This window comes from Phalangium opilio, unplaced genomic scaffold (genome assembly GCF_054372755.1).
Source record: "Phalangium opilio isolate 3A_F unplaced genomic scaffold, DU_Popi_V2 ptg000344l_1, whole genome shotgun sequence".
Taxonomy (NCBI): domain Eukaryota; kingdom Metazoa; phylum Arthropoda; class Arachnida; order Opiliones; family Phalangiidae; genus Phalangium; species Phalangium opilio.
Genome location: NW_028324227.1, coordinates 2,766,462 through 2,785,260, shown reverse-complemented (window position 1 = coordinate 2,785,260; position 18,799 = coordinate 2,766,462). Strand labels below are relative to the sequence as shown.

The 18,799-nt window shown below is 34.4% G+C and overlaps 2 protein-coding genes across 4 annotated transcripts; one reads left to right on the top strand and one right to left on the bottom strand.

Annotated features, from left to right (window-relative positions):
• Positions 1-39: 39 nt before the first annotated feature.
• On the top strand, positions 40-3,771 carry LOC149610082 (uncharacterized). The gene is made up of 5 exons (XM_089859798.1): positions 40-482; positions 544-597; positions 939-1,024; positions 1,093-1,575; positions 2,771-3,771. The coding sequence occupies exons 1-5, from the start codon at positions 195-197 to the stop codon at positions 3,231-3,233; spliced, it is 1,374 nt and encodes a 457-aa protein (XP_089715924.1). The 5' UTR covers positions 40-194; the 3' UTR covers positions 3,234-3,771.
• ced-6 (PTB domain-containing adapter protein ced-6) lies at positions 3,175-18,034 on the bottom strand. Of its 3 annotated transcripts, none has more exons than XM_089859799.1 (9): positions 17,629-18,034; positions 8,240-8,487; positions 6,613-6,749; positions 6,425-6,523; positions 6,200-6,337; positions 5,912-6,133; positions 5,510-5,837; positions 5,284-5,438; positions 3,175-5,218 (listed from the first exon to the last, which is right to left on the bottom strand). In XM_089859799.1, exons 2-9 carry the CDS (start codon positions 8,298-8,300, stop codon positions 5,135-5,137), a joined length of 1,224 nt encoding a protein of 407 aa, XP_089715925.1. In that variant the 5' UTR covers positions 8,301-8,487; positions 17,629-18,034; the 3' UTR covers positions 3,175-5,134. The 3 variants fall into 3 exon arrangements, with proteins under 3 accessions (XP_089715925.1, XP_089715926.1, XP_089715927.1); XM_089859800.1 differs by lacking the exon at positions 17,629-18,034 and adding an exon at positions 16,437-16,616; XM_089859801.1 differs by lacking the exons at positions 8,240-8,487; positions 17,629-18,034 and adding an exon at positions 7,379-7,507.
• Positions 18,035-18,799: the final 765 nt, after the last annotated feature.

The following is an 18,799-nucleotide window of genomic DNA, read 5'->3' as shown; positions in this document are numbered from 1 at the left end:
GACAGTACGCAACTTTTGAAGAATTATATTCTCTCTAGATGGTGCTATTACAGTTTTCTTCCTGTCGTCTGCTATTCTGCGCAATTTTCAAGTGCGGTTAATGCACGATTCCGGCAACAACATTTAAATTACGTGTCGTAATTACTTTGTCAGTCTCATAATTATCTTAAAATATCCGAACGTACTTACTAGTTATGGAAGAGGAACGGCAACCAAGGTTCAGAAAACTTTCAAGAAAACGACCAAAACTCCTTGATGAAGCTGTTTGCCGAGACAAGAGAAAAGATGAGTTTAATCTTATTACAAACCTTATCAAAGAAACACCCACCGTTATTACGGAGCCATTTAATGGGTGTCCGTTATTACGTAAAGCTTCATGTTCACTTCCAAACATTGAAAGTACATGTTTCTTCAACTCCGTTATTCAAGTGTTAAGGTTTACCCCCGGTTTTCTAATTTGTTTACATCAAATGGCATATGTGGTTAGTTATAGATAGCTTTATTCCAAAGCTATTTTCATTTTTGACACAATATTTAAATTAGAATTCATTGTGGAAGAATGGGGAAATTCCCTCCATTTTAAAACAACTGCATAGGGTGAGATGCCTTACACATTTACAGTAACAGAGTGCTGTCAGTTGTGACGTCGGATCCAAGGTTAAACGTCACGAGTCTGCCTTTAGCAATGGGCGGCCATGACAGTTACCGTTTTTTCTTTATGGGAAAACAGCATGGGTGACGTCACACGGGCGCTTCTGACAGCACTCTACAAAGCTCAAATTTATAGTTTTCAGGCTAGGAGGAATGATACTAGGTAAACGAGGAGGCCAGGCTACTTAGCGCGCAGATGGCAGTTCCGAGTACCCTCGCCTCCTGTTGTAAATGGTATCAATCCTCCTAGTCCGTAAACTATGTATTAGAATTTAACCTTTTCGTAGCTCTTCATGGAAATGAAGATACAGGATACGTCAAATGAGAATAGTTCGCTATCAGCTATGATTAGACGAATCCTTAGTCTCTTTGAGTAAAACTACGCTGCTATTAAAGAAACACACAAATTTGAGACTTACGTTTAAAACATTAACCTTTTAGAGGCGATTGCTTTCACTACAAATTTGGTCAACAGTTTGACGCCCATGAATTCCTTAGTTGGATCTTAAAAATAATGTTAGGAGTCCCGGAGTTTGCGTCTGTGGGAAAGAAAGGAAACGGTTTAAGTTGGGGGAAGCGAAAAATTAATCAAGATGTAACGGATTTTCGAAGCCAATTTTTAAATGGCCAATTAAAAACTCATCTAATTTGTTGCGAATGTGAAAATTCTAAAAGCAAAACGGAAGATTTCTGGGATTTGGCCTTTAAAGTAGAAGAAAATAACGGCACCGAGACCGATGAAGCTTGTTTATCAAATAAATCTCTATTGGACTTAGTTTGTCAAGAAAGTTCACTTAGAGACTCGAATAAATACTTTTGCGATGAGTGTTTGCATCATGTTGAAGCCAAACTGAAAATAGAAATTGAAAATTTCCCTCAAGTTTTAATATTTCATCCCAATCAAATAGGAACAGCTTCATTTAGGTAAAAACATTATTATTCCATTTCAGGGCTCCCAGAGTACCTATAATACCTATAAATACCTATAATTCCGAGATGGTCCTATAAAAACCTATAATTCGTATATTTATCCTATAATACCTATATTTTAGATATATTGGTTAAAAAACACTACGAAAGTTCAAAAACAATCCAAAATTTTTGATTATTTTTCTGAGGTGACGTTTTAAACGCAGTTTTAGCGAGATCACGTTTGACCAGACACAAAAAACGAGGAGCTCGCTTCGCTCGCTCCGCAATGTTGAATGTTTTAAGTTAAATATTCAAAAAGACGATTTAAATGCAATTGTTCAGTTATTTGGAATAGAGAGCTTTCAGTTGGAGGAGGAGCTTAGTCTCGTGACTTAATTTACGCTGCCATATTGGTGGGTTTAAAGCAGGAATGAAGCTGAGGCCAACCAATATGGCTACCAGAACAGCCGTAAGACTTGGGAGGGTGTGACGTACTACTATAGGGAGCTAACAATTCTGACCCCGAAACGTCACACCCTTCTATCTCTTACAGGAGTTTCATCCCCCCTAACCAGGGTTGGAAACAGTATTCTACGCGCAAAAATGCCAACCAGAGAGGGGCTGCGTGACGTCAGACTATCTCTTCCCCCTAGCCAGTTGTTAGCTCCCTATCCCATCTGAAAGCTCTCTATAATGACAATTGGGCCTAAACATGTCAGGGAAAATCGTAATAAAAGTCGGACAAAATCTGAAAAAGTCAGGGAATTTGAATCTTAAAATTAACCCTGAACTAGTCCAAATTCTAAAGTACCTGACATTTAAAATAATTAAAAAAATGTAAGGTAGTTAACTATAAAAATTTCAGGGTAAATTATTTAGTTGTTACACTATTAACGACTTGTCCAAAGTTGATTAACTATTGATTATATTTTTATAAATATGTTTAAAAGTTCTAGTCTACTCTCGAATATAATATACTTCCTGTAAAACTCCAAAAATTCGTAATTTTAAACTTATAAAATTTACATAACATATGTTTGAACCTATGAACCTATAAATTGATCATTTTTGGACCTATAAATATCCTATAATTTAGGCGTTTCAGACCTATAATACCTATTATTTTTTGTGCACTAAGCGCTGGGAGCCCTGCCATTTTCCCCTATGGAATGATGGGACGGGAGTCTCTTCTTAATTTTTTTTACAGCACCTACTCGAAGAATTTAAACTCTTTACCCATCCAAGAAACTTTATCTTGTTCGCACTCGAAATGCGTCCAACCTTGTAACGAACACGTGTACCAAATATACGCGGTGATAGTTCACGTTGGAACCACGATGCATTCGGGGCATTACATTTGTTTGATTAATATCAATCCGCACTTGTTCGAAGCGCATCAAAAATTATTATGCCTTGAAGAACGAGTCATTACGCAACCTATGACCAGACGCTGGAAAGAAAAATTATCGAACGATGATACCAGCACGAAGGATTGTTGTTGGCCAAATTGGCTTAAGGAAAAATTAGAGAACAATTCCCTGAAAGAAGGATGGACATTGTTCAATGACGAATTGATTGAACCGTGCAAAAATGTTCATTTAAAACAAATACTTTTGGAGGAATTAGGAACCTTAGCTACGCCTTCTGTTTTATTATATTTCCATTGTTGATTAATTAAAATTTTAATTTTAAAGACTTAGTTCGTTTTCCTTTTTTTAGTTCTATTTATGTACACCTTCCTTAATTTTTCCGCGCGAACCAATCAATCTGCTCAATCGATTTCATACATTAAAAAATAGAACCGTCTAATACATGATTACTTTTTTTTTTTTTTTTTCGTAAACTAAATTTTATGTACATAGTATATCTCTGAAATCTGTACAACAACATTTTTGCAATTTATTTATTTTTAAAGGTTAATTAAAAAGAAGTTAAATTAAATTAAACGCGGCGCTGAATCATTCAAAAAAACTTGACAAAATATTTTAAATCTTGAAAATTAATTACGAATTCAAGAAAAAATTGTAATTTGTAATCTACTGATGAAAACTTAAGTACTTATAATTATAATTGAGTAAGTTTTTTAACTTAAATTGTCTCCCCCAGTGTTAATTAATTAATTAATTAATTAAGAATTTTGGTGATTATTTATAATCTGTTCATTTGTAGAGTTTAATTTACGTAAATAAAATAATTATTATTAAAGGCAAGGCGTATTATATTTTTGTAATACGACGAGTCGACAACCCATAATATGAGTAGTGCCAAATTGTTCGAACGTTAATGTGTCATACCAACAACATTCGACTTATGTATGGGGTTAACTGTTATATATCCAAATTTTTCGTAACAACGTTGAAATGAGGCTGATACTACGTCAAACGTGTTTTGGAGTATCAGTAACGTGTCTCATTTCGTTTCTGAAAAATTTTAGTTTCCAGAGATTTAACAATTCCTTAACTAATTAGCCTTATTCCTGATCAGCGCCATCTACCCATAGCGGCGACTTTGAGAACTACTGTAAGCGGCAAGCCAATCAGATGTCGCTAAAATCTGGTGACGTCATTTTTGGTAAGACCCGAGAGTGCCAGTCAGTCTCAAAGTCACCGCTATGGGTAGGTGGCGCTGAACAGGAATAAGGCTAATTAAACTACAGGTAAGATTTCAATTAGTTCTTGACTATCGGATTTACACGATTTATTTTTTAAGAGAGTCTATCATCGAAGTATTTTTTGTAAACTTGTTTGTCTTTTCGTGACGTCATTAAATTCACTTGTGACTTTTATACTGTAGAATTTGCATAGACTGAACCTTAATTTCTTTTATCAAATTTCAAGCATCGTAATCGCGTAGACGAATTCCTTTTTTCCCTTATTCTCTTAATTAATTTTGCATCTAAAGCCCCTTTTTCAAACATCGTAGAGATCCGTTGGTTTTATTTTTTAACAATATACAATGTTAATTAAATTTGTATATGTAGAAAGACAATTTTTGCTTTAAAATGTCGCTGGGCTAAAAAAATTGAAAAACCAGTCTAACGGTACCTCATCCGAATTGTAAATTTACCACCGCAATGTAAGAGGGAAGATATAGAAGTGTTTCTTGGGCTATTATTTTGTTTTTTTTTGTTTGGTTTTGTGTCTGTTGTTCACGAAAAGATCGAGTACTTTTCAAAATTGTTCGTTTTTCCCTTCTGAAGTCCACTGGCATATTTAAATCCTTAATTGTAGATAGGTTTTTGCAAGTTTTGGTACATTAAGATTGTTATATTAACGAAATATTTAAAATCTGAACTATTAGATTAATCTTTTCTTTTTGTTTTTAATTAATTGACTATAAATCGTTGATGGTATTTTTAAAAAGATATTTTGATTTCGTCAAGTACCAATCAACGTATAGAACCAATAAGAAATGTTAAATGTGCTTCGTGTTGAGGAAAAGTCTGACCATATATTAACATTAGTTATGTTATTATAATTTTTCACATTATTACTTGTTCGAAGTTATTGATTTGGGAGTTATGTCATGGTCCAGCACAAATCCATTTCATTATATTAAAAAAAAAAAAACATTAATTGTTCTTTGCCACTAAAGGATCTAACGCTTCTATGGAGAAATCATCATTTCCAAAAGAAATTCCTCGACTAAATCCATCCTATATTTAAATTGAAATTAATTAATTAATTATAGTTAGGTGGAATATTATATTTCAAATCTTACCCTCATTTCAGAAAGCTTTTTATCAATGTCTCCTATCGCTACTTCCAAATCGCCTGCTGTGCTAAAATCACCCATTCCAAATGGATCTTCTCCAGAGGGCTTGTTGATATTATTGTTCTGCGGACTAAATGGCTCAGCACCAAACAAATCTTTCACTGAAAAATAATTATACAGAAGAAGATTTACATAAATATTCTTTTGACCAAAGGAAGGTCCTCTTGCTTACCATTTCCATTAGTTTCAGAATGACCATTTTGACCATTGGTATGTCTTTGTTGCATGGGAGGTGACTCCTTACGAGGGTCAAATTCGTCGTCGATATCATTCAACAGCAAATTTTCTAATTTTCGTCCAACCGTTGGTTGGGTTGTTGGCGTCAAAGTAATTGACTGGAAGAGTTCCTGAGATGGAGATGTTGGGCTGGCACCATTGTTCAAGTCAACCCTAGGAGGAATTGGTGGCTGAGTTCTAGTCACATTGTTTATTGTAATTAGAGATTTGTCGATAGCCGTTGTTGTTCCCTTAACAAAAGTGAAAGACGATGATGAATTATTCTGAAAAAATAAAATAAAATCATATCATTATAATTATTGTTTGCTTTCGTTTAAATATAAATAAAGTTAATTACGTGATTCTGTTTATTCAGACTGTCTACATTATCATTTGGTCGAGATTTCAAAGTATCTGACAATCTCTTTCTCAGCTCTAAATTCTCCTTCTCGAGGTCCTGAACCTTTTTCTGTAAGATAATCATTTGCTTCTTCATTTCCAAATCTCTACCAGATGATTCGAGAAATCTTCTATAAGCTAAATCAAAGGCTTGTCCAATAGTAAGGGTAATTTCTTCAGACTGTAAATAAAATTAATTACCACAAATCACTCTTTAGAGATTAACAAATAAAATTTGACACCTTACCAACTTATCACTGACGAATACAAAACAACTGTGTTTATCCGAATCAGCTTCTTTTGCAATGAAGCTGAAAAACTTTTTATCCGACTTATCGTCGGCGCAATAAGATATGCGATGTAGAGGGTATTGATGAAATATCCTCTGTAAAAATAAACGAATAATTATCGTTAAAATTATTCATATCAAAAGTTTTGGACCTTCGAGTCAGTTTTTCAAAAATATTTTTACTTTTGTCTTTGGTTCTTGAATGGCCACTCCATCCACTGATATGGTCAGTTCTACTTTGGGCATTTTTGCCCCTTCAGATCGGCGCAATTGTTGACTAAACTGTCATAGTTAAAATGTTACGCTTTATAATAATGTTTCTAAACTGTACATTTGTATTAAAAATTGTATTAAAAATTATGGAAACTAACTTTCAATTTTCTAATTCCTTCTTTTACAATATCTATTCCTTTTGGTTGTTCTACCTCTGTATTGCCAAGAAATTTCACCAAATAAGCTACGTGTCCTTGTTGGAGAGCTTCGGGAGGATGCATCCACATTCTGCTGGCTAAAATTAAAAAACCAGAAAAATAATTGTACACAAAGAATAGCCTTGAAGATAATTATAAAAAATCAAATTCTTCCATAATTATATTTATAATTATTCATACTGTAGAATAAAAATATAGTGAATAATACTACAGAATTATAATTTTAACTATCACCTTCAATATATATTATAATAAAACTTTATCTTCCATAAGGGGTTTCAATTTAAACTAATATTAGTTATTTTATTCATTATTTTTTGTGTAAAGACAAGCTAACTTGTCCACGTAAGAATGGCATGAAATACGAGTACTAGACGGGTATGTACGCCTTCGACAGTACTCTAAGGTTCAATTGATACTTTACTACTACCACATCGTTGAAACCTATAAAAGGGCAGAAACTAACGTCAATCATATATAATTAAACACGAATTAAAACCTGCACCTTATTATAAATATCAAATCGAAGAAATTCCACAAAAATAAACAAAATCAAATACACAACTTGGAATATTAGCGAATCTAATTTATACAGAACCATCGAAATTTTTGCAGGGAATATTATTAACTTATAAAACCAATTTGGCATTTATTTATCACTCACGCAGTAAAATTTTGACGAATAAATAAAAAATAAATGGCTTACGGTGGGTTCCTTGACCTTCTATACCAACTGGTTTCTTATAAGCTTCGGCCATTATTCCCTTTTTTAAAACTTTTTAAAAAACAGTGGAGTGGAGATAGAATCTTTTTAAATACCGCCAATCGCTTAAACTTTGATGGAAATAATCGAAAGAACACTTTGTTCGAGATATACTTATTCTGGAGATATTTTAAAAGTAACTTTACATGAAATGGCTAAATGTTTAAATATGGCTCAGCTGTATTTATTTAACCGTCATCAGAATCGGTCGGTCGGTAAAACGCAAGAACAAACACACGTTGAACAAACTTTTGGTTAAAAATATTTGAAGGGAAAGAACAATTTAAAGTGTCACTAACATCACATACTTTCTCATTGAAATAATTTTGTTTACGTCCTTAGAAAATACGAAACAGAATGACATACGTATCAAGAAAAATATACGTAACGACGTCACAGTATATCTTAGTCTATTTTCCTTCAAATATGAATCGCCTTGGTCAGTTTAGAAATCATCAGAACCTTCTAACAGGCTACAGCGGCGGACTCTAAGCTATAATTAGCTATTCTATTTAGTTTCTACACCTACCTTATCGTGACAAAGAAACCTAAATAAGACTCGCAAATGATAAGGTATGGGCGGATAAGTTAATAGAAATAATTTATTAAACTAAAACTAAACTATTTCAAACCTAAACCTTAAATGAATATTTCCGTAATGGTTTTAGGAGTAAATTTCCAAATCTCTCTAACAATATTAATTCCTAAGAAATCTTGCCATATTAAATAAACGCAAAATGGAGGCAAAAACGGCGAAGGAAAAAAAACATATTTCTGAATTTTGTACGTAAAGTTTCCTCTTACATCCTTTGGATCCATTCTTGTTGTTTTGCGCCCATTTCAGAATGTTGGCGTGTCGAATCATTTTGGATAATCCTGTCACCCCCGCGATGAAATCTCTGGCCTCCTCTGGTCGACGTGGGAGCGTTTTGGACGCTCGTCAGAAGCCAGCGTAAATATCTTGATTAACTTTGGACCCTGGCTTCAGGTGGATAATTGAAAGTCTTTAGCCTTATCATGAATATACGTCACTTGGTTGCCGCTTTTTCAATCTGCAATAAATATAAAAAGAGAGAAACGATAAGAAAATAACGCTCGCCCGCCGGATATAAATATATAAATTCGTGTGGATCAGGAAGTCTTGGTTTCTGCATTATGGCCTATATCGGATTACTCAAGGTTTACGCGACGACGGAAATGTACAAGCAGAAACTTTGAGATTAGATTGTTTAAACTTGGTCATTAAATAAATTTTACGAGGCTTGAAAATAAATATTTTTCAAGGGGTTTGTGTTGTGGGTGTTATTACAATGTTGAGTTTTTTGAATAATTTCGATTATTTATTCCGTCTTGGCTCATTGAATTTTCCAAACCAAAAATGGCATTTTGCAATAATAATAAGAAACCTTGAAATTAATTCAGAAAGGTTCCTTTCCTCACTTTAACATAACATAATCTAACCTATTACTGTTTACGTTTGAGGGGCTATCGCATACGCCAATAGGTGAAAACCACAATGTGGTAGACCAGAAGAGCGATTCTTTATTAGAGGTCGAGGGGCTAATCACTAACCGAGTCGTGTACAGCGATTACGCTAAGTAACTGGCCCCTCGTTAGAGGTTTCTTATATCTCTTCCGGCTCGAGGTGAAATTCTCCTCTTATCAAGGTGCCAAGAATGTTTTTTTTTAAAGGTTTTACCTTGAAAGTTCCAAAAAAAAAAAAACTAATTTTCAAGTTCGTCTTAGAGGCAAAGAAACATGATTTACACAAACATAAATATTAATAAAAAGCTAACACTAAATCAATTAAGGGTACTCGCAGTTCCTACTAGAGTTTATACGCTAAAACTACGTGTAATAATAATATTCATTGGGTATTGGAATGTATTACAAATTATTCCTAACTCTAAAATAGCACGAAAATTTCAAGTTCTCACTTCCAAAGTATTTGTGTCACTGTTTTAATGTTCCCGATATGATAACGAAAGAATTTGAAGCTCTTTCGAAAATTAAAGAACTTGAAGAAGAAAAAATATATTTCACAAGGCTTATAAGTACGAATCGAAATAATAATGAAAAAAATAACAATTTGCAGACTTGTTTTCACCACGCTCTGGGCTAAAGGTAATGACCTAAATGCGGCAATGTAATTTTCTTCTCTTAACATAATTTATTACCCTACCGACTGTACGGCACCTAAAAATTTGAAAATTACGACTCGAGGAAAACGTACTACCAACGACAATATGTATCTAGTATTACTTGGTAACTCTAGAAAAAATAGGTAATGCTAGGCAAATAAGCGTATAATGATTCGCAATGTCCCCAGATAACTATTGTTAGACATTTAAGTTGCATCAGAAGTACATTGTATGCAGTAAACCAGTTCTGTTCTATAGATAAGCTTTCTCAAACGGGGCTACAGAAAATTCCTCCCTTCTCTCAGCTTAAACTTCAGTGCAGTGTTGTCAGGTGAGTCAAGTTGGTTAAGTACTGAGTGAAACTGAACTGCTAGCCTTTGTCTCCGCAAGCTCTCAACTCACCAACCCCCTGGCAACACTGAGGGAACGGCAAAAAAATCCTTCTAGTGGAAACTATGTATAGGTACGGCACGAGTGTTCAACTTAGGGCGAGGGGCAGATCACTTCCTTATTTAACGACGCACCCTTCATGTGAATAAATCATTTTTAACCACGATGAGATTGGTTAAATCGTGTCTTGGGTGGATTAAATCTTGTTTACAATGAGTTAATTTCATTTAAAATGTTAAGATCAAGATTAGAATGTTTAGGTTCCATTTAGGATGTTTCGAATTCAGTTTAAAATGTGCAAGTTGCATTTAGAATTAGTAGATTCGGTTTTAGATTCAGATTGTATTTTTGATCGGTGATGGGATTGAATAAATCATATTTAAAATTACTATTAAATTATGGCTCAACTACTAATTCATTGTACCTGTACATTCTTTTGACCTGCTAGCTACGTTCTTCAACTGTCAAAATAATAACAATTGAAAACTTTCGCGAATCGAGCGAGAGATTGTACGTTGTGAATCTTACCTCAGTTAATACACTTCTACAGGTAGAATAAACTAAACCACTGGTAATGATTATACTTAAAAGTAATCATTAGTAATCACTCAGAATCTGGGACTCTCTGTTTATGAGCGTATAACTAGACCTCTAAAATTATTCTCTTCACTTCAAAATGAAACCATGATTGCAACCAGACTCGAGAGACTTCTCTCTCAAAAGTTTTCACCCACAACGAAACGAACCAAGAAAAATTGAAAATTTTCAGTTCATGGTTAACTACTTTTCTTAAAATATTTTCTAGATATACATATAGATAAGTGTTTATTGTTTAAATCCGAGAATGTAAGTGAGTATGGTATTGGAACAAGTGGTAGGGCAAGGTGGTTTCTTTTTTCTATAGATGGTTGCAAATACTTAACATTAAAATTGGCTTTATGAGGCCATATTTCGTGGTTTGAATTTTAACTAGGATAATTCCGAGTCGTGATTCAATCAAAATAATAAAATCAACATTATTATAATTTAAAAATTTCCGGATGGGTTAGAACTTGATCTTTCTAAAAAGATACAAGAACTACTGTATACAAAAACCGCTATGCGAAGGAAGTAATATCATTAAAATATTTAGAATTAATTGCATTTAAACGATATTTAATTGCATCTAATTTACTAGGTTAATTATTTCAAAAGGTATTTTTACAGTTCAGGTTTTACATAAGTTTAATTAGGGTGAACTTTAAACTCCCATTCTAGTACGATTCTTATCATAAGTTCATAAATATGTTCCGTAAGTTTGTCACTGGTTATTGAGAGCTTGTCTTGAAGTGACGTAGGTGAAACGTCAAAGATTCTCTTTAAGCGACGCCTGGTGAGCGCTCTCTAAATAGGAAGATGGACTGCAAGATTAACCGAATGTAGTCATGCAATTATCGCTTGTCGTTCTCGAACTAGCTCTCAGTAAGTCTCTAGCATTACGAAGTATTGGTAGTGTCCTACTTATGGAACATATCTTATAAACTTATGTTCTTACTCAGCGACCATTTTGATTTCTACAAAAGGACAATTTACAGGTCTATAAAGATAAAGTGGGTCTAGCCTACGTCATGCAAAAGTTCAACTATGGTTCTGATTTGGAAAATTTAGTTCTCTTTCAAACAATTCAAATATCATACGTAACAAAGAAATGGTTGGCCTTGCTAAATAGTTTTTCTTCAAAAACTATCGTTAAAGAACGATTGAGCGACAAAAACCAAAGGGAATGACACCGACCATGGTACGCCCTAATGACTTTCGTAATGAACATTTTTGTACGAAATATTCGGTGCAGAACCAGAGAACAAAGTAAAAACAAGCTCGTATATTATTAAGCCCAGTAGACAAACTTATAAAAGATAAACATTCATCATGGGACAAGAAGTCACAACAAAAATCAACTGGTCTAAAAACGTTTCCGTTCCGGGGATCCCACGGAGATTCGCATCTTTTAAAATAATTTCCCATAACACACCCCACAAGAAAATCATCCCTAATGGAATGTTTTGAAGATTAAAGAGAGTGTGACACGCAATGATTTAAACAACACTAAAGGTTTTCGCTACCACAAGTCCATCAATTATTTTCCCAGCTTAAAAATGCAGAATATCCACGAGTGACTTGTATGTACAAGGGCTTTTGGGTTTAGCATCATGCTTTCGACAATTTCCTGGTCGTTAAAATACTGTAATATTTTTTAGAGGCAGTTTACAGTTTCGTAACTATTTCAAAATTTCTAACTATTCAATCCTTCATTACTACAAACATGGGTAATTTTTCTCTAGGCCTAAAATTAGATAAAACAAAAAAAAAGAGGAGGGTAAAAAGCGGAAAAATGAATAAACCCCAAGGTTCCTAAGACTCCTTGGCGAGAAATTTCGCGTGATTTCAAGATCCGCATTTAGCTCAACTTCATGTTCTTGAGAAAAATAAAACTTAATTATAAAGAATAAGAAGGCAAGCAATCGTTTTCCGTATTTGAAACGAAAGTTGCCAAAAAATGGGCCTCCAGGGCACGCAGTTGATTTATGAAAAAAAAAACAGCTATTTTCCCAAAAAGGAGAAAAGGAAAGAAAAAAATCTTGAGAGCATAATTAAAGAGGAGAATTCGTGGGTCAAAAGATTGACCCGTCATTAAGATTCCTGGAATCAAATAACAAACAGAAATGGGGGGAACCCGCCTTCTGGGTAATTAGGGATAAAAAGAGCGGGGAAAAAGTCGGCGCCGAAAAATAAAGTGAGGATCATGTGGGGTTATCTTTCCTTGACGCGAGCAAAGGGTGGTGGTTCGCTTCGATGAACTACTTTCACTTCAAATTATAATTTGAAACAATAAGAACGCTATACAATGTAAAAATAACATACCTAAACCCACAAATGACATTAAATTAAGTTAAAATAAATTAAATTCCTCGAAACAGTGTATAATCAAAACCCATTGTCATTTCTTTTCGCCCTGCTTGTCTTTATAATCTAATTCTATTATGACTGATCGTAGCGGAAGAGCATTCTGGGCTTGAAAGATGACCGAGTGCTTAGATCATACGCAATTAAGGCAAACTTAATCCGTAGTTAAGCCTAATTCTCTTTTGATTTATAAAAACATTTGGAATGTTTCACAGACTCGCTCCCCAATTTCTACAAACGTAATTAGACCTAGCTAATTGCAATTAACCAAATAAAAAAGACTAAATTCCTTTGTTACCAAGCATAATCGCGGCACCATAAAGATTCCCAATGTGACTTCAATATTGGTTTTCCGCTTTCTACGTGTTGCGTAATTTCTGAATGCTTCAAAATATACACCCACTGTGTTCCTGATCAATTTGAAAGACATAAAACCGTTCACAAACTTCTCTTAAAACACAGCTATTAATTAACACTAAAAACATTTCGTAATAACGAAATTAAGTAAATGTTTGTTTGTTTACCACGAGTGTTTTCGAATGAGTTTTTCGGGTTTAAGAGCTATTCACAAACTAGTTACGCAACTAATTGCGTAAAAGCTTTGACCAACTTTTGGCCTCTTCAGAATCCAGATTCATTCAATTCATTAAAGGGTCTCTACTCGAGTTACATCAAAAAAACTGGTAGATTTTATATCTGGTAACGAAATACGGGCCATGACGGGTCATTACTGAATGTTTTATATAAGAGATCTACTTTGCTAAGTTGATTTCGGCATTTGGTTTTATAGTTATATATGCCTAGTTGTTACAAACGTAAGTTTTTAACCCAGTGACAAACAAATTCCAAGATTGAAAATATGTAAACAAAACATCTGTATAAAATGGACTTTGACCCAAACCGAAATATCGTACCAATAAATTTTGAGTTCAAGTATCGTACAGTACTAAAAAAATCTAATAAAAGCTCTCGATTTTTATCGCTGTTATACAATACACGTTACGTACGCTTTCTAGGTAACAAGGCGTGAAATAAATCAAAACACATCTTACCCAAAATACAGCGAAAGGAAGTTTAATATCCTTTATATTCTAAGAAAGTTTTCTCAACAAATCCGAGGATAACTTTTGGAAGATATTTTCGAATACGCATAATCCCAACACAACTACGTTCTACCACCACGAGATGAAATGAAATCGTGCCATCTTGTTAATCACCAAAAAAAGTATTTAAGTGGGCCAACGACCCTTAGCGAGCCAGGAAGCGTTGTCAAATATTAAAAAAGAAACTAATCCTCCCTTCTCTCCTTTCCCACAGAGTTCGAAAATACATAAAAAAAAATAATATATCCACATGGCGTGTATACTCCTTCCCATGAAAACCTCAAACCACAGTTTTAACCAATCTGGGTTTCTTTAATTCCTATGCTATTCAAATAGAGGTCGAGGTTATGCAGCTATAAAAGTGACTTACAAAAAAAACTTCAATTTCGGTGCCAAAGATTTATAATTAACAATGAGAAATAATTAAGCATAATCATGGTGACGAAATGATTATAATTATATGAAATAATTTTATTCATATTCGTATTTTCTAATTTGCATTTTATCATAATGAATTAAATGGTTCAGTGAGTTTAGAGTTTTATTCATATTATGTGGGACGTCTATTCAGAAGTATTAAATGGTTGATTACGACACCAGTTTCCGAATTTTTAGCTCGTAAATTAATTATAATTAAAGAAACAATTTTCATTGCTGAGGAAGGAAATGAGAAGCGTTAAAAATACTTCAACCTTAAACTGAAAATAAGCCCTAATTGAGAACCGTTTGCATTGTAGTTACACCGAGAAATTATAATTATCCTAGCAAGAGGTTAAATAAGGATTCCCGTGTCACCTCTATTATTATTTGTTTTATTTTTGTTAAAAATGCTCGATGTTTGAATAAAGTAACTTCTTATGAACAGCCAATTAAATGAGTTAATTAACCATGAAAACCTACAATCAAATTATTTCCATAACATGGTCACGTCGAATTAAAACCTAATTACTCCCAGATTCCCTGTACACCAATTATTTAAGTTAGGCTTAACCGAATGAGTGCTTACAGGTTAAAAGTGATAACCCTTTTCACGTCCGTTTTATTGACTACTTTCACTTCTAATTTTTTTCAAATTCTGATTGTAGCCCCTACGCGTTCATCTTTTCCCTGAACACCGCTGCTCGGTGGTTGGAACACTTCTACAGGGGCTATTGAAAATTACATTACGTCCTGGGGGGGGAAGAAAATTCTAAATAAGGATTTATGTACTATATCAGTATATATTCGTCACTCTACATAAAAGGCGCAAAATGGCGGAAATTTAAATGACAAATTATATGTCACGTATGATTCAAAATTAAATAACCCTACCTGGGATTTAAAAAATTCGGTCTCGCTTTAAAGATGAATGTAGCTAATTTTCGACACGCCCACTTGTTGTTTGTTTAAACGATAACGTTTACATTCCGGGTTCGTGTCGCGATTTAAAAGGAAATTAAATACTAGGCTTAACTGTTAAACCTATTTGGGGAAAAAACGTGCGTCGTCATTGTATAAAAACATACTAAGTTAAAATGTAGGTGTATTTAATAAAAATTATAAACCAGTACAATAGAATAATCATCTACACCATTTAAAGTTACCAGCTATATAGAGAAAGAAAAAAATAAATAAATAAAAATAAAATTCCTGAATTTTTCCTCAACACAGACGCAATAGCCGACTCGCGGAGTTAAGTAACATGATTTGAATAAAATTAATTTCTTTAGGGAGGGTTGAAAAAAAAATAATAAAAAAGAAAATGAAAAGTTAAAACCAGAAAAAACTGGCTTACCGGCAGACTGCCCATGGTCAATTTTCATTAAGCGACTAAGCTCTCTAGACAAGCAGAAAAAAAAAAGAAACTGGAAATTCGCGTCATATGATGATGATGGGGCATTTTAAAAAATATGAAATTAAAATTTCTAGTTGATAATACCGTCCGTCTAATGAAATATTTAAGTGTGTCTGGACACGCAAAAGTCTTAAATTCATAAATTGTTTTAAAAATAACTCTAAACCCTAACGAAATATATTATACACTAAAAGTTATTTATATTTGAGCAAATAATAGCGTGCAATATTTTTATATCTTGTTTTTAGGGTGTAACTTTATAATTCCTACAAAGGAGGGCTAGGACAACGTATTTCTTAAACATGACTAAATCACGAGGTGATGAAACATATACCCTAGATTCCCAGTGCTGTCAAAAACATTTTTTAGAAAGTGTTAAATTTTGGAAACTGAGGTTACATTGCATTATTTAGTTTCTGTTTTTCAGGCACGATATAAATTCCTCCAAATCATGGACCAAATATTTCTAAACCATGACTAATGAGTTGTTGCAGGCTAAGGTTAAAGTACACTTACAAATGGTTACCACGAACCTTAAAAATGTCCTTCTCGTATTTACCTTTAAATTTTTATATCAATAAAAATTTTACCTTCAAAAGTAATTAGTTTGAAGCACACTTTCCACAAAACTCATCCGGGATTATTTGAACTTAAGTACCTATATATCAACAACTTGTTTTGTCGGTATACCTCAAGTCTGAACAGTTTAGTCTATCTATACACTGCAGGGTGGTGTCTGGATATTTCTAACTTGAAAGATGCTGAGCAATATACCTAAAAGTAAGAACACCAACCTAAAGTTGAATCGCGGGTATCTCAGCTATAGCACCCCCTTTTTTGACGTTCCACCCCATCGTAACGATTTTGGAGATAGGAACCGACTGGTACAGAAGGACGAAGAAACCCCCCCCTTTACTTCAACCCTCCCACTCTTTTCCCCAAGTTCTTAAGCACAACATAAAAGACGTGGGTCTTTTGATTCTAGAAAACAGTATTTCATTTTTCAACAACAGCGTGAAATATTTTTACTACTATATACGAAGAAAAACAACCCATTCGAGTGAAAAATACTATTCACGTACACCTTATTCCAGGTTTTAAATAACTTTAATTCTTTTAAACGATTGGTTTGACTCTAAATGGAATTGTTGCCAAGCGAGAGCTTTCTCCTTGAACCAGTTAGTTAATATCAAAGATATTTTTGGCACAATGGTTCGAAAACAAATTTAATCAAAATTGGTAAATCAGGGGCATGAACACCGCCGCCTTTTAAGTCATTCCCACAGAAAAACAGGGCACCTAAACGTTTCAGCGTAAAAATGCACCGTGATGGAAGAAGGCATGTAGTGCTGTACCAACAACAAAAAAACGCGTGCAAAACAGGCATACCTTTTAACAACGCTACATTTTCAATCTGAAAATCCTGAAATCTCACAGAGGAATCTAATCAAATTTGGGAGACAATAGGATAGAATATTTTCGCCAGATATTGCAAATCTGATTTCAGTTAACGCCTTCTTAAAGATAATCTAAAAATTCAGAGTGACTCAACTCGATGAAAAACATCGATATTTCCATCGTGGGCTTACTCTATTGATTCAATTAAAATCCATAATATTCACGATCACGTAAAAAAACATATCAAAAGCGCGCGAGCGCTAAGCCTAAATGTAATTTACAACTACACCTGAAATTGCTTACTATACAATCTGACTCCTTTACCTTCGTATGAATACATATATACACACACAAATTTAACGCAACATATACAAACATACAGACCTAAATTGTCGTCCTGTACGACTAAGGCTTCCTTCCCGTTTTTGGATGAATCCTTTCTCCGTCACCTCCCCCGCGTTATGGGCAGTTTTTATCCTACTTTCAACTCGATACGGGGTCGAAGATTTCCGGGGATGTCCAGAGACTAAAGTTGACCGAGTTCAAACTAAAGAGTTCAACGCAAAAACATGACTAGCACCTAGGATAGCGGGCAAACACACCACACACGCCTTCGTTCCTCGCTATTTTTAAAATGAAACTCGGAAAGGAACGTTACGTTTCTAACTAACAACGCAACACAGCTGCTCCGCCGGGTTCGTCGAGCGTGTGGTAACCGAACCGAACGTTAGGAGAGCGAATGAACGAGACCCACATAACCGGTACAACCTAAAACTCGTCAGCATCCTACCATCCTACCTTCGACTCGACTTCCTTGCCGCCCAGCTATACAGATTCTTTTTTCCCATTTTTACCACTAAAGCTACGGTTCTTGGATAGATGGTTGAGAAGCCATACGTTAGCCATACTTTTAACAATGGCTTTAACTTGCTTCATCTTTCATGGGAGTCATCTTACTTAGGATTTCATACGCAAATTTCAACCTTCAGGAAAAGGAGCAAATGACTGATACATAGTTTACAGACTAGGAGGATTCATACCATTTACATAAGGAGGCGTGGCTTTTGACTCCACCAAGGAGTCTGGCCTCCTTGTGTAAATGGTATGAACTCTCCTAGAATATTAGTTCTAAGGTTTGCGAGAAAACTTAACACGTTCAGTTATGGGTGTAGTACGTGTTTGCAACCATAATAACTCTAATAACCCTGATAGAGCTTAGCTAGTCCTTTTCTAGCTGGAATTTTCGATCCCCCTTCAGCCTCTATCATCAGGACTCGGATGGGAGGGTGGTGTGAAGAGCCTGGGCAATGACGTAAGTCGGCCTTCAACGGGCGAAAGCTACGGAGAGAACGTCGCTTCGCGGACCCCGAAAACGCACATAGAGAAAGAGATAATCCCATGTACTTCTCCATCACTATATATATATATACATGTATTAGCTCCGGGTAATACATCATCGAATTGTATTCCAGCTATTTTTTCATTAAAATTTCTCTCTTCTCTTTACTTGGAAATGTAAGCTTATTTTTATAATAAAAACAAAATTTTTTCTAGA